This window comes from Moschus berezovskii, chromosome 9 (assembly GCF_049115385.1).
Source record: "Moschus berezovskii isolate FMDL1 chromosome 9, NW_MosBer_1.0, whole genome shotgun sequence".
NCBI classification, from domain to species: domain Eukaryota; kingdom Metazoa; phylum Chordata; class Mammalia; order Artiodactyla; family Moschidae; genus Moschus; species Moschus berezovskii.
Genome location: NC_142468.1, coordinates 66,312,903 through 66,328,850, shown reverse-complemented (window position 1 = coordinate 66,328,850; position 15,948 = coordinate 66,312,903). Strand labels below are relative to the sequence as shown.

General features: G+C 38.0%; 1 protein-coding gene across 6 annotated transcripts in view; it reads left to right on the top strand.

The window, feature by feature from the left end:
* Positions 1–15,948, top strand: part of TMEM62 (transmembrane protein 62) — a 57,417-nt gene that overhangs the window by 25,077 nt on the left and 16,392 nt on the right. For 5 of the 6 annotated variants that reach the window (XM_088839753.1, XM_088839749.1, XM_055437187.2 and 2 more), the window contains 5 exons: positions 2,912–3,053; positions 5,783–5,907; positions 6,050–6,172; positions 11,554–11,709; positions 15,545–15,704. In XM_088839753.1, the coding sequence (XP_088695879.1) occupies positions 2,912–3,053; positions 5,783–5,907; positions 6,050–6,172; positions 11,554–11,709; positions 15,545–15,704 (706 nt within the window). The remainder of the gene's footprint in view (positions 1–2,911; positions 3,054–5,782; positions 5,908–6,049; positions 6,173–11,553; positions 11,710–15,544; positions 15,705–15,948) is intronic. The other variant, XM_088839748.1, reaches the window with a different exon arrangement.

Below are 15,948 nucleotides of genomic sequence, written 5' to 3'. Positions count from 1 at the left end.
TTGAACTGTGGTGCTGGAGAAGACTCTTGAGAGTCCCTTGGACTGCAGGGAGATCCAACCAGTCCATTCTAGAGGAGATCAATCCTGGGTGTTCATTGGAGGGACTGATGCTAAAGCTGAAACTGCAATACTTTGGCCACCTCATGCGACGAGTTGACTCACTGGAAAAGAGTCTGATGCTGGGAGGGATTGGGGGTGGGAGGAGATGGGGACGACAGAGAATGAGATGGCTGGATGGCATCACCGACTCGATGGACATGAGTTTGAGTGTACTCCGGGAGTTGGTGATGGACAGGGAGGCCTGGCGTGCTGTGATTCATGGGGTCACGGAGAGTCGGACATGACTGAGCGACTGAACTGAACTGAACTGAAGGACTTTGATGCTGGGAGTGATTGGGGGCAGGAGGAGAAGGGGACGACAGAGAATGAGATGGCTGGTTGGCGTCACCGACTCGATGGACGTGCGTTTGAGTGAACTCCGGGAGTTGGTGATGGACAGGGAGGCCTGGCGTGCTGTGATTCATGGGGTCGCAGGGTGTCGGACACAACTGAGTGACTGAACTGAACTGAAGGAAATTGTTATCATCAGAATAAAAGTTCATTTTGAGGATTGATAAAACATTGGATAGAGTGTAGAGCCAGTTCATGGTGGTGTCAAGTGACAACCATAGAAATTTAGATGTGATGGGTAATAATAGTTTATAGTCCAGTATAGGTTCCCAAGGAGATTAGCAACATAGGAAAATAGTATTTTATAAAGGGCAGATACATAACAAAATAGAGATAGGGATAAAAAGGAAAAGGGAGAGATTGGAGTTGTATAGACTAAGTAGAAAAATTCTACAGTAGTCTAACCATCATAAGGAAAAGGTTGGAAATGAGTAGAAGACCTGTCTGAACGAGGATCATGGATATGGGGATGGTGACATGAATCTGAGGATGAGAGCTGGTTAACGGATAGAGTCACCGTAACATAGAAGAGGGGGTTGTCCTCTTTTGTTAAAGTGAGAAAAGAGAAGGACAGAGATGACATCTCCCACTTCTTATGAACTGTTTGTATCTTTGATGGTGATTATGGGAATGGGCTTAAGGGACATTTCCAAATAATTAACAGGATTTAGGGTCGCACAGAGTCGGACACGACTGAAATGACTTAGCAGCAGCAGCAGCAGGTTCTGATTAGTAATTGGGAAAAGTCAAATTATTAATCACTTTAAAGTTTCTTACCTTTATATTTTTGTTTCTAACCACTAAAATTTATCTGGATTTAATAAATGACATTTAGCTAGAGATACAGGCATTATGGAAGTATCATATGAAAGGAAGGGAAAAATGGAAGGAAAAAAATCTTGAGGTTAAATCGCGATCTCTAGAATGCCTCAGAGATGCCAAAATCCAGAATTCAAAGACTACTGTATATTTTAACCTCTGCTTTCAAATACCTGAATTTTATTTTAGATTGTTGGATTTTAATATGTCAAAAATGTATGAAAGGAAACAATACATATGAGATTATAAGATCTTGAAGAATAACTGAAAAAAAGCAGGAAAAATATCAATACAAATTTTAATGAGAAAAAAACCGTGGAATAGAAATTTTAAAAATATCAGGAAGAGAGGTAATAGAACCAATTGACTATCAATTGTAATATCTACGACAGTATGTTTATGATATATTTGCTAGTTGTTGCTTAAAAATAGCTCCCTGATGGCACATTAAATTTCAGAAGTTTATTTGTATTTCTTTCACATGTACTGTTAGGTAAAAAAAAAATATCATATAAGACACTCAGATATTTTCTTATAATGTTCTGACATTTGGATCATAAAGGTATGCGCCAAATATTGGAGACGGAAATGGCAACCCACTCCAGTATTCTTGCCTAGAGAATCCCGTGAACAGAGGGGCCTGGTGGGTTGCTGTTCACAGGGTTGCACAGAGTCGGGCATGACTGAAGCAACTTAGCAGCAGCAGCTCCAAATATAATCTCTCGTTTCTTTCACGTTTATTCAACAGACACTCACTGTCCACTCACTGTACACTCTGTTACCCATGCTTTCGCCTTTCTCTTCACTCTCCAACTTACTGGACACCTGAATACTGTTGATACTTGAGGTGATGAGGACTTTCATTACTGGATGTGGACCCTGTGTATGTTTTCAATATATTTTTAGAAACTGAAAAAAGATTTACTGGTTCTGACTGAACATTTTTCTCCTGGCTCAATAACTTCTTTGCAAGGGTTTATTGTGACTTAAGCCTTTGCACTCCCATTTTAAGAACTCAACACTTTTGTATCTCACTACACCAAGAATTCTGCTAGGTACTTAGGAGACCCTCACTACAATATTTTTGGCTTAGTGCTAGTGGTAAAGAACCCATCTGCCAATGTAGGAGATGTAAGAAATGAGGGTTTGATCCCTGGGTTGGGAAGATCCCCTGGAGAAGGGAATGGCAACCCACTCCAGTATCTTTGCCTGGAGAATCCCATGGAGAGAGGAGCATGGCAGGCTACAGTCTGTTGGGTCTCAAAGAGTTAGAAACAACTGAAGCCACTTAGCACACATGCACTACAACTTTTAATGATTGATAAGTACCATTTCCTTGGATTCTGATTTCTCTCTTTAAAATGTTTAGTGGACTGCTTAAATTAGCCACCTACTTTTATGCTTTGCTTGGTGACTTTGTTACTGATGAATATGTTTGCCTGCATCTTTGGAGACAATAGGAAAAAAATTTTAATTGATTTATCCATTGTGGGTCTGGTATCTAGTTTTGTGTATTTCTCTGTCAGATCATGGAAATTTCCTTTACAAATGGAGTCAAAATATAGTGTGATAGTAGGGCAGGAATTTAAATGCATTCTCTCTTATGATTGCACTAAAGCTTTCTTGTCTTGTATTTTTTTAGGAAGTATTCTGCCGTACGGAGGGATGGCTCTTTTCATTATGTCCACAGTACTCCCTTTGGCAACTATTCTTTCATCTCTTTGGATGCCACCCTTAATCCAGGGCCTAAGAGACCTTTTAATTTCTTTGGAATTTTAGATCAGGTACAGTAAAAATCCCACTTCCCTTTGCAGCTAACCTATTTTATTTTTTTCAGATACACGTGGCTCACTTAAAGTATATCCTAGGTAAACAAATTCTTATCTAGAAATACTTGAGAAAAATTCTACTGTGGTTTTGGGTATGGGAGATCAATCCTGGGTGTTCATTGGAAGGACTGATGCTGAAGCTAAAACTCTAATACTTTGGCCACCTCATGCTACGACTCACTGGAAAAGACCCTGATGCTGGGAGGGATTGGGGGCAGGAGGAAAAGGAGACGACAGAGAATGAGATGGTTGGATGGCATTACTGACTCGATGGACATGAGTTTGAGTGAACTCCGGGAGCTGTTGATGGACAGGGAGGCCTGGTGTGCTGTGATTCATGGGGTTGCAAAGAGTCGAACACGACTGAGCGACTGAACTGAACTGAACTTTATTGACTCCTTCAACACTATTATTGCTATCCCTATTCTTGACCCAAAACCTGGGAAAGGAATAACTCACATTTTATATCATGAAATTAAAAGGCGCTTGCTTCTTGGAAGGAAAACTATGACAAACCTAGACAGCATATTAACAAGCAGAGACATCTCTTTGCTAACAAAGGTCCATCTAGTCAAAGTTTTGGTTTTTCCAGTAGTCACGTCATGTACAATGTAAGAGTTGGATCATAAAGAAGTCTGAGTGCAGAAGAATTGATGCTTTTGAATTGTGGTGCTGGAGATGACTCTTGAGAGTCCTTTGGATTGCAAGGAGATAAAACCAGACAATCCTGAAGGAAATCAACCCTGAATATTCATTGGAAGGACTGATGCAGAAGTTGAAACTTCAGTATTTTGGCTACCTGATGTGAACAGCCAACTCATTGGAAAAGATGCTGATGCTGAGAAAGATTGAAGACAAGAGGATTAAGGGAAGAGGAAAAGGGGGCAGCAGAGGTTAAGATGGTTACATAGCATCAGTGTCTTGATGGACATGAATTTGAGCAAACTCTGGGAGACAGTGGACGATAGAGGAGCCTGGCAAGCTTCAGTCCATGGGGCTGCAAAGAGTTGGACATGACTTAATGACTGAACAACAGCAGTAAACATTTATTGAATAGGTACTAAGTAGAGCATGCAGTTTGCAAGGTGCAGGGCGTACAGCTTTGTTTACAATATGGCATATTCCTATATCCCCAAAGTTGCCATTTCTAACTAATGGTCTATGGGTTTTTTTTGGTAAGAGAAGGGCAACCATTGAAGTAAATACGTTTTCTTTTAAAGTATCTTTTGTAAGCTTGATGAAAATTGTTGCTGGGTTGAAACTGGATGGAAAGTCACATCTGGGAACCTCTAATTATGTCTTGGTACAGCAAATGTCAACTCATTAACGATTATGTGCATGTATGTAAGACATATGTACCCATTTGCAGGGGTGATAAGATCAAGTCCTTGGCCTCTTAGAATATTTAATCTACTGTTGGGACTTAAGACCTGTGTAGAAATAACTATACTGAAAAGCAGAATTGTTAAATGCCGAAAAATTCAAAGTGGTATGAGGGTTCAAAGGAACATGAACAAAATATTGTTAAATGCATTGTGTTTATTAGCCATTTTATTAAATGAAAATGTATTTTGTTGACTATCTACTGAGTGTCTTCAGACAGTCTAGAGTTGATTAACTTATTATTTTAAAGCCTACCCCATAGAATAGTGTTTTCTAAGGTATGATTTGATAATCTGCATGAAAAACAGCTATTTTGTAAAATGCAGTTTCTCAAACTTTATCCAAGACTTACCAAATTAGAAAACCTGAAGTTAGGACCCAGGAATTCATTGCTATAAGCACTTCACAGATAATATTAATGTATATATATGTACAAGTTATTTCAGAAATTATCTTCATGAGTGATAATTTACATAGAATAAATGCACTCATTTTGAGTATTTGAAGGATTTTGACAAGTGTATGTACTGATATAACTCACTACAATCAAGAGAGAACATTCCATTACTATAGAAAATTCTGTTGTGTTGTTGATCTTCACCTGCGGTTCTGGGGAACCACTGATTGGTTTTCTGTCAGTATAGATTAGTGCTGTTTGTTCTAGAATTTTATGTAAATGAAATAATACCGTATGAACTCTTGTGTCTGGCTTCTTTTGCTTAATGTGTCTCTAAGATTCATCCATATTACTGTGTTTCTGCTTTTTTATTGCTGAGTAGTATTCCATTGTACACATATGGATATACTGCAGTTTTTTGATGGTTTCTAGTTTTTGACTATTATGAATAGAATATGATGAACATTCTGGTACAAAGCTTCCTTTGGATATATGTACATCTTATTTTATAAGGTTAGTTTTGATATCCTCTTTATTTATTACACTGTGGTATACAGGGCTGAGAAGATTAGTGGTTCTTCTTTATTTGCACGAAGAAATTTAGAACTAAAGAAAGAAATTTATGTAATTTAAAGATTATTCTTTATTTCTGTTTCCTTATCTGTCAAATGGGAATAATCCCTGTCCTAGTTAGTGCAAACTTATTTTTAGGATCAAATGAATTATAATGTATGTTTAAACAGTTTGAAACTTACAAAGGTCCATACAGGTCATTGATTAGTCAAGTTTAAGCCTTAGACATAATATACTTATTATAAAACCTCAAGGGAGTTGTATAATCCATTGACATTAGATTTCAGCCTGAGCCCTCATTAAAGCTCCTCCTACTTTTCTCTGATTTCAGAAACAGATGGAGGCGCTTTTGTTACTGGCCAAGGAAAGTAGCTGGAGCAACCACAGTATTTGGTTTGGACACTTTACAACATCCACTGTCCTTTCTCCATCACCAGGACTTCGGTCAATAATGAGGTGAGACACGCTTCCAAAATCAAGATTGTTTTTAGGTCTTTTCTGTTTTCTACCTATTATGCTTTTCTAAAGAGGTATTTTTATTAACTTGGCATCACAAGCAATCTTTGTTCATTTAATTCATTTGCGTTTTTTTGGTTAGTTCGGCTACAGCTTATTTGTGTGGGCATCTTCATACCCTTGGTGGACTCATGCCTGTTTTGCACACTCGTCACTTCCAGGGCACTTTGGAACTTGAGCTAGGAGACTGGAAGGATAACAGAAGGTAAGGGAACTACCCCACAAAATACAACTTACACGTGTAAGTTTTGCTAAAGCAATAATAGTTTTCTGATCACTACCATGAGTGATCCCAGTTAAGGAAAAACTTGGTGATATCTCTCTGTTTTTGAAGGGAAATATATATCTGGCAGTCTTTATCCTTATGCAGAAACCTTGTTGCAGCAGTTATGTTTGCCATTGCTATGTTACATTGGAGTTTCAAATGCATCCTCTCGGAAATAATTTTCAAACTGCAGTGTACACAAGCTCTTAGAAGAACTTATGAAAAATAAAGATTACTAGGCCCTCACTCTAGAGATTTTGGCTGTGTTGGTCTGGGTTAGGACACAAGAAACTACTTTTTTTCAAAAAGTCTACCAGGTGCTCAAGAGACTATACTTTGCGAAACATTAGGGCTAGAAATATGTCATATCTTCCCCTAAATTTTGTATTTGCCTTTCTAGTTACTGCTGCAATATATTAGTGATTTAAGTTCTTCAAATAGATTATAGTTGGTTTTTATTAAGGTTAAAGTCTTTTAAAAATTATTATTATTAAGCATGTTTAAAATTGTAGTATAGTTGTACGATATTGTATAAGTTACAGGTATACAATATAGTGATTCACAGTTTTTAAAAGTTACACTCAGTTATTATTACAAAATATTGGCCATATTCCCTGTGTTGTACAATATCCTATAGCTTACTTTATATGTAATAGTTTGTACCTCTTAACCCCTTGCTTCTATCTTGCTCCTCCTTTCTTTCCTCTCCCCAGTGGTAACCACTAGTTTATTCTCTTTGTCTGTAAATCTGTTACTTTTTCATTATATTCCCTAGTTTGTTGTAGTTTTTAGATTGCACATATAAGTGATCTTGTACAGTATTTGTCTTTCTCTGTCTGATTTATTCACTTAGCATACTACTCTCCAAGTCCATCATTGTTACAAATGGCAAAATTCCATTCTTTTTTATGGCTGAGTATTATTCCATTGTATATATACCATATTTTTATCTATTTTTATGTTGATGGACACTTAGGATGCTTCCATGTCTTGGCAGTTGTAAATAATTCTGCTATGAACATTGGGGTGCCTGTCTCTTTTCAAACTGGATATATCCTCAGGAGTGGAAATGCTGGATCATATGGTAGTTCTAGGGTTAAAGTGTTTTGAGGAGAAACATAACTTATTTATCAAAATCATACAGTATAGTTGAATATATATTTATTGAGAAGAATGCAGTATATATTTGAGAATAACTATTTAAATGCAAGTATAAGTATAGATAACTACCATCTCATTGTTTTATATCAATTGCTATTTAACTTTGTTAAACCCAGTGCTATGAAGATATTGGATACTCAGTAAATATTTGTTAAGCTGAATGTTATCTTGCTATTTTTAACTACAGTTGACCTTTGAACAACGCAGTCTGAACTGTGCAGGTCCACGTATACTCGGATTTTTTTCACAAAGTACTTACTACAGTACCTCACAGTCTGTGGTTAGTTGAATCCATGGGTGCAGAACTGAGGTTATGGAGGTGTGGCTGGGAAGTCATACTTAGATTTTCGACTGCAAGGGTCAACTGTACTTCCATTAATTAAAAAGCAGTTTTATATCCTGGAAAGTACTTATTCATTTCAGTTGGCTTTTCTAGAAACTGTGTAAGAGCTAAGCTTGAAGCCTCTAATTATTTGGCAACTGTAATTACTTTGATTTAAGGGATTAGATCTGATAGATAGAGTGCCTGATGAATTCTGGACGGAGGTTCATGACATTGTACAGGGGACAGGGACCAAGACCATCCCCATGGAAAAGAAATGCAAAAAAGTGAAATGGCTGTCTGAGGAGGCTTACAAATAGCTGTGAAAAGAAGAGAAACGAAAAGCAAAGGAGAAAAGGAAAGATATAAGCATCTGAATGCAGAGTTCCAAAGAATAGCAAGGAGAGATAAGAAAGCCTTCCTCAGCGATCAATGCAAATAGAGGAAAACAACAGAATAGGAAAAACAAGAGATCTCTTCAAGAAAATTAGAGATTCCAAGGGATCATTTCATGCAAAAATGGGCTCGATAAAGGACAGAAATGGTATGGATCTATCAGAAGCAGAAGATATTAAGAAGAGGTGGCAAGAATACACAGAAGAACTGTACAAAAAAGATCTTCATGACCAAGATAGTCACGATAACGTGATCACTGACCTAGAGCCAGACATCTTGGAATGTGAAGTCAAGTGGGCCTTAGAAAGCATCACTACGAACAAAGCTAGTGGAGGTGATGGAATTCCAGTTGAGCTATTTCAAATCTTGAAAGATGATGCTGTGAAAGTGCTGCACTCAATATGCCAGCAAATTTGGAAAACTCAGCAGTGGCCACAGGACTGGAAAAGGTCAGTCTTCATTCCAATCCCAAAGAAAGGCAATGCCAAAGAATGCTCAAACTACCGCACAATTGCACTCATCTCACACGCTAGTAAAGTCATGCTCAAAATTCTCCAAGCCAGGCTTTAGCAATATGTGAACCGTGAACTCCCAGATGTTCAAGCAGGTTTTAGAAAAGGCAGAGGCACCAGAGATCAAATTGCCAACATCCGCTGGATCATGGAGAAAGCAAGAGAGTTCCAGAAAAACATCTATTTCTGCTTCATTGACTATGCCAAAGCCTTTGAAGGTGTGGATCACAATAAACTGTGGAACATTCTGAAAGAGATGGGAATCCCAGACCACCTGACCTGTCTCTTGAGAAACCTGTATGCAGGTCAGGAAGCAACAGTCAGAACTGGACATGGAACAACAGACTGGTTCCAAATAGGAAAAGGAGTACATCAAGGCTGTATATTTTCACCTTGCTTATTTAACTTATATGCAGAGTACATCATGAGGAATGCTGGACTGGAAGAAGCACAAGCTGGAATCAAGATTGCCGGGAGAAATATCAATAACCTCAGATATGCAGATGACACTACCCTTATGGCAGAAAGTGAAGAGGAACTCAAAAGCCTCTTGATGAAATTGAAAGAGGAGAGTGAAAATGTTGGCTTGAAGCTCAACATTCAGAAAACAAAGATCATGGCATCTGGTCCCATCACTTCATGGGAAATAGGTGGAAACAGTGTCAGACTTTATTTTTGGGGGCTCCAAAATCACTGCAGATGCTGATTGCAGCCATGAAATTAAAAGACGCTTACTCCTTGGAAGGAAAGTTATGACCAACCTTGATAGTATATTAAAAAGCAGAAACATTACTTTGCCAATAAAGGTCCGTCTAGTCAAGGCTATGGTTTTTCCCGTGGTCATGTATGGATGTGAGAGTTGGACTGTGAAGAAAGCTGATCGCCGAAGAATTGATGCTTTTGAACTGTGGTGTTGGAGAAGACTCTTGAGAGTCCCTTGTACTGCAAGAAGATGCAACCAGTCCATTCTAAAGGAGATCAATCCTGGGTGTTCATTGGAAGGACTGATGCTAAAGCTGAAAGTGCAATACTTTGGCCACCTCATGCGACGAGTTGACTCACTGGAAAAGACTCTGATGCTGGGAAAGGTTGGGGGCGGGAGGAGGAGAAGGGGACGACAGAGAATGAGATGGCTGGATGGCATCACCGACTCTGTGGACATGAGTTTGAGTGTACTCCGGGAGTTGGTGATGGACAGGGAGGCCTCGCGTGCTGTGATTCATGGGGTCACAAAGAGTCAGACACGACTGATCGACTGAAGTGAACTGAACTGTAGTTACTTTGAACTAAGACCTGCCTGTTCATGATGGTGAGGCTGTGGGCTGGACTAGAATTGCTTTTTACCAGGTAGCCGTCCTAAACCGTGTTCAACTTCTTGATCTCTTATATATCCTACAGTTGCAAGTTAAGTCATGTTAATTATGAAACCATTTCCTTTCTTTCTCTTCCTGCCTGCTCTCCTGTGTTCCACCCTAGGGTTTTACCTAGAGTTTGTCTTACTGAAAGAAACTAACCTTTATCTGCCCTTATAAATGTTTAAATTTTATTATGTATTGTTCAGTCACTCAGTCGTATCCAACTGTTTGTGACCGCATAGACTGCAGCATGCCAGGCTTCCCTGTCTTTCACCATCTCCTGGAACTTGCTCAAATTCATGTCCACTGATTCATGGGGTCGCGGAGAGTCGGACACAACTGAGCGACTGAACTGAACTGAACTGAACTGAGTCAGTGATGCCATCCAGCTGTCTTGCCCTAATATTATGTATTAGTACAATAGAAGAGTTTTTTTTTTTTCTTCCAGCTTCACTGTGCTGCTTGTGGGACCTTAGTTTCCCAACCAGGGACTGAACCTATGCCCTCAGCAAAAGAAAGTGCAGAGTCCTAGCCATTGAACTGCTAGGAAATTCCCTGGAAGAGTTTTGAAAAACAGTTAGTATATTAGTAATATTAGACTAGGCTTTGTTGTGTATGCAGATACATCTAGAAATATCAGTTTCTTAACCCAACAGATGTTTAGTTTTTTTTTTCATTTTTGTAAACTCATACTGGGAGTATGACTCATAGTATGAGTCAGGGAAATTCGCAGCCACAGGGTAATTCTGGGATTCAGACTTCCTCCATCTTATAATGTGACTATTTCAACACCTCAATTCCAGGGCAGGGAAGAGAGCATGGAGAACTCATACCCACTCTTAAGTACTTTGGACCAGAAGTACTTTGTACTTAAGTACATTGGCCAGAACTAGTCACATGGTCCAAACCTAATACCAGGGAGACTGGGAAATGCAGGGGAGCACATGGAATATTTGGTGAGCACTATTGTTTCAGCCATAGCTAATCATTTTTCTCCTCAGTTTTAAAAGTTAGAAAATACAAAACTTTGCTTACTCTTTAATGAATAGTTATACCTTTCAATGTGCATTTAGAAAATCAAGACCACTTAACTTTTGCTATTTTCTTTGAAATTATAAAAATAAATGTTTTAAAGAAGAATTAAAGGTTTCTAATTGTGCTCATTTTAATATTTTATGTAGCATTGTTGATAGGATGAAGAATGTTAGATGTTAGGCTTATGATGAATATTTTAGGTTCAAAATAGTCTTAAAGTATAGAAATCAAATGATTTAATTCAATTAACATTTATTTAAAAATTAAGAGTACATGCTATATACCAGGCATTATTTTAGGACACAGTGAAAATTCATTGTTTCAATCAGATTCCAATTGTGACAAATGTCACGTATGACACATAAAATGTAAAAGTGAAAGGCGCAAGGAAAGAAACAGGGACCATGTTATTTACTCTGCATTCCAATAAGTCATCTCAGAAAGTATAGTTTTATATTTTTACCTTTGTTCTGTTTTTATCCTTCAGTCCCTCTTAAAATATGAAATGAGTAAATTACCTCATTGTTCTCTGGTTTCTAGGTACCGGATCTTTGCTTTTGATCATGACCTCTTTAGCTTTGCAGATTTGATCTTTGGCGAGTGGCCTGTGGTTCTTATCACTAATCCTAAGTCACTTCTCTATAGCTCTGCTAAACATGAACCACTAGAAAGACTCCTTCACTCAACACACATCAGGTATGTAGCAATTTTTCAGAATTTACTTTTAGTTTGTTATTGACAGAGAATAAATTGTTGTGATTGCATTCTCATGTGAAAGCTGTGAGATGCCCCACTTTAGTTTTATCAACAATCTAAACATTTTATACATTGCCTACTATTTCATTCCCATTCAGTTAAAAAATACATAGTTTTTAAGCTGCTGAAATTAAAAAAAAATTTAGAAACCCACAATTGTACCATTATTGTTTCTTTTATTCCACCTTTTGTATATGCATGTTTTTACATTGCCATAATCATAATGTATCTATTCATTAGTATCCTACTGTAACAAATTTATATCATAGATCAGAAATATATATTTTAACATTTTGCTGCATAGCCTCTCAAAAAAGCAAAAGCTGTATAAACCTTATGGAATTGAAAATTCATTTGGCATATGAATTTGACAGTATATGTCAATGGAATATTTTTTCTTTTTTAATTTTTTCTGGCTCTGCTGTGCAGCATGGGGGATCCTGGTTCCCCAACCAGGGATTGAACCTATGTCCCTTGCAGTGAAAGCATGGAGTCTTAACCACTGGACGTCCAGGGAGGTCCCAACTTATTTTTTATTGAAGTCTGGTTGAATTACAATGTTGTGTCAATTATTCCTGTACAACAAAGTGATTCAGTTACACATTTAAATACATTCTGTTTCATTTTCTTTTCCATTATGGTTTATCACAAGATACTGAATATAGTTTCCAGTGCTGTACAGTAGGACCTTATTGTTTCTCTATTCTATATATACCAGTCCAACCCTCTCCCACTCCCCTCCCCCTTGGCATTCTATCTCTATGTCCCTGATTCTGTTTCTGTTTCATAGATAAGTTCATTTGTGTCGTGTTTTAGATTCCACATATAAGTGATATCATAGAGTATTTGTCTTCATCTTTCTGACTTACTTCACTTACGGTGATAATCTCTAGTTGCATCCATGTTCCTGAAAATGGCATTATTTTGTTCTTTTTTATGGCTGAGTAGTGTTAAATAGAATCGTAATGAAACATTACCATTCCTTTTGGAAAGAGACTTATAACCTTTTGCAAACATAAGGACACTTGTTTTAATATACTTTTTAAAATTTTATTTTGCAAAGTAGCATGACATAACTTTTGGAAAATAGGGTAATGGGATTATATGTGTATTCCTGTTCCAGCCCCCACCCCCTAATAGAACTATTGTTAACATGAGTTTTCTTTCTCAGACATTCTCTTTCAGGCATGTATTTACATAGTCATAATCGAGAGTCGGACACGACTGAGCTACTGAACTGAACTGAACTGAATCATAGAGTACAGTGTATTCTAATTCCGACCTTTTTTCTGTCAACAGAGAGAATGGATCATAGTATATAGAACTATTTTCCTACCTTCCTGGTGAACTTTTAGATTTTCTTCTAGTTTGAGGATGAACATCTGATGCATATAGATTCTTCCTTCATTTGAATAATTGCTTTCGATAGAGTTCTAGAAATGGGATTCCAGCTGAAATAGTTTGAATTCCCTTGTGACTGTTGATAAAGGTTTTCTAACTACTTTATTTTTTTGCAACTAAAATCATTACTTTTTTAAAAAAAATTTGGTAAAATATACATAAAATTTCCCATGTTAACCATTTTTAGTGTACAGTACTTTCATATTGTTGTACAACCATCACCACCATTTGTTTTATCTTCCAAAACTGTAACTCTGTACCCATTCAACACTAACTCCCTATTCTCCCTCCCTGCAGCCCCCAGCAACCATTATTCTACTTTCCGTCTCTATGAACTTGACTACTTTAGGTACTTCATATAGGAGAATCATATATCTGGCCTTTGGTGACTGGCTTCTTTCATTTAGTGTAATGTCTTCACCCATTTTTTTTTTTAAGATTTATTTGTTTCTTTCTGGTTGCATTGGGTCTTCACTGCTGCATGGGCTTTCTCTAGTTGCAGCGAGCTGGGACTGCTCTCTAGTTGGTGATGTGCAGGCTTCTCACTCCAGTGGCTTCTCTTGTTGCGGAGCACAAGCTCTAGGTGCACAGGCTTCAGTAGTTACGGCCTACAAGTTGTGTAATGGCTTAGTTGCTCTGAGGCATGAGGAATGTTCCCATTCCAGGGATCGAACCCATGTCCCCTGCATCAGGAGACAGATTCTTATCCACTGTGCCACCAAGGAATTCTGTCTTCACCAATTTTGAAGCATGTATCAGAATCTTCTTCTTTTTTAAGGCTGAATATTATTTCATTGCACGTATATACCATATTTTGCTTATCCATTCATCTGTTGAGGTGGCTCAGTTGTCAAAGAGTCTGCTAGCAATGCAGGAGACCCAAGTTTGATCCCTGGATCGGGAAGATCCCCTGGAGAAGGAAATGGCCACCCACTCCAGTATTCTTGCCTGGAGAGTCCCAAGGACAGAGGAGCCTGGTGGGCTATAGTCCATGGGGTTGCAAAAGAGCTGGACACGACTCGATGGAGATGAGTTTGAGTGAACTCCGGGAGTTGGTGATGGACAGGGAGGCCTGGAGTGCTGTGATTCATGGGGTCGCAAAGAGTCGGACACGATTGAGCGACTGACTGAACTGAACTGAACTGAGCAACTAAAACTACCAGCCTATTCATCTGTTGATAGACACTTTTGCTTCCACCTTTTCACTATTGTGAATAATGCTATGAATGTGTGTATAAATATATGTGTTCCAGTCACTGCTTTCAGTTCTTTTGGGTATATATTCAGAAGTGGAATTGCTGGATCATTTGGTAATTCTATGTTTAATTTTTTGAGAAACTGCCATACTGTTTTCCATAGTGGCTGTGTCATTTCACATGCTCACCAGCAGTGTACAAGGAACCTGATTATTTTTTAAAACAGGTACTAATTTATAATGTTACCAAGAAATAGGAGTGCAGATTTCACAGAACCCTTATCATTATTGGATACTGTACTTTTTAAAATATTTACTCATTATTCTGGAAAAAAAGGGTACCAAGCTGTTTTATTTCTTTTGATTACTAGGTAAGTGGAACATATATCTCTCGGTTATGTTTCTTGATAGGAGCTGGATATCAGATTTAGATTTAGAGTAGTTTCTAACTTCTCACTTTTTCAGGTTTGCTGAGTTATACAACTCCAGAAGCCACCGTTAAAAAAGAAATCAGATCATATGAATAGTGTCGTATGAACAGTTGCAGAGTGTAATGGTCTGTTTTACAGTTGCCCTTCAGTATCTCTGCGCGATTGATTCCAGGACCCCCTGCAAATACCAGAGTCTTCAGATGCTCAAGTCCCTTATGTAATATGGTGTAGTATTTGCCTATAACCTGTACTTCACATCTTACCTAGATTACCTATGGACTTTTCTGGTGGCTCAGTGGTAAAGAATCTGCCTGCAATGTTGGAGATGCGTGTTCAATCCCTGGGTTGGGAAGATCCCCTGGAGAAGGAAATGGCAACCCACTCCAGTATTTTTGCCTGGGAAATCCCATGGACAAAGGATCTGCTGGGCTATATTCCATGGGGTTGCAAAAGAGTTGGATACAACTTAGTGACTGAACAATAACAGATTACTTAATAATACCTAATACAATGTAACGTCTGTGTAAATAGTTGCTGGTGCAAGGCAAATGCAAGTTTTGTGAAATTTTTCTTTTTTGAATATTTTCAATCCATTGTTGGTTGAATCCACAGGTTCCACATCTCAGGAACCTGAAGATCAACTGATAGAAGGTTTACTATACTTACATCTTTTCAGGTTATAACAGGGTTATTCTTTATAGAAACAATGGCAAATACCTAAAACCATGCATTTATGCTTTCATTTTAGAGTCTTGGCCTTTTCCTTATCCTCCATTACTTCAGTTGCAGTTAAGATTGATGGAGTTCATTTAGGGCAAGCTAGTCATTTGTCTGGTCCTATTTTCATACTAAAGTGGAACCCGAGAAACTACAGTAATAAGACACATAACATAGAAGTAATCGTTCAGGTAAGTTAGTAATTTTCAACTTGGTATGTAAATGCTTAGTAGCCACATTGAACTTTGATTTTTTTTTTTTAGTCAGTTGATTAAGATGAAACTAAGTAAAAAATTTTGAATACATTGGATTTAATACGTTCTGAACATAGACACTCAGGAGCAATTCTGCTGTTAGACTGAAAACTGGGCAGAGAACATGAGTGTGCAACTACCAACTACAGTTCCCTCTTTTTTAATCCCAGGGAATCATTCT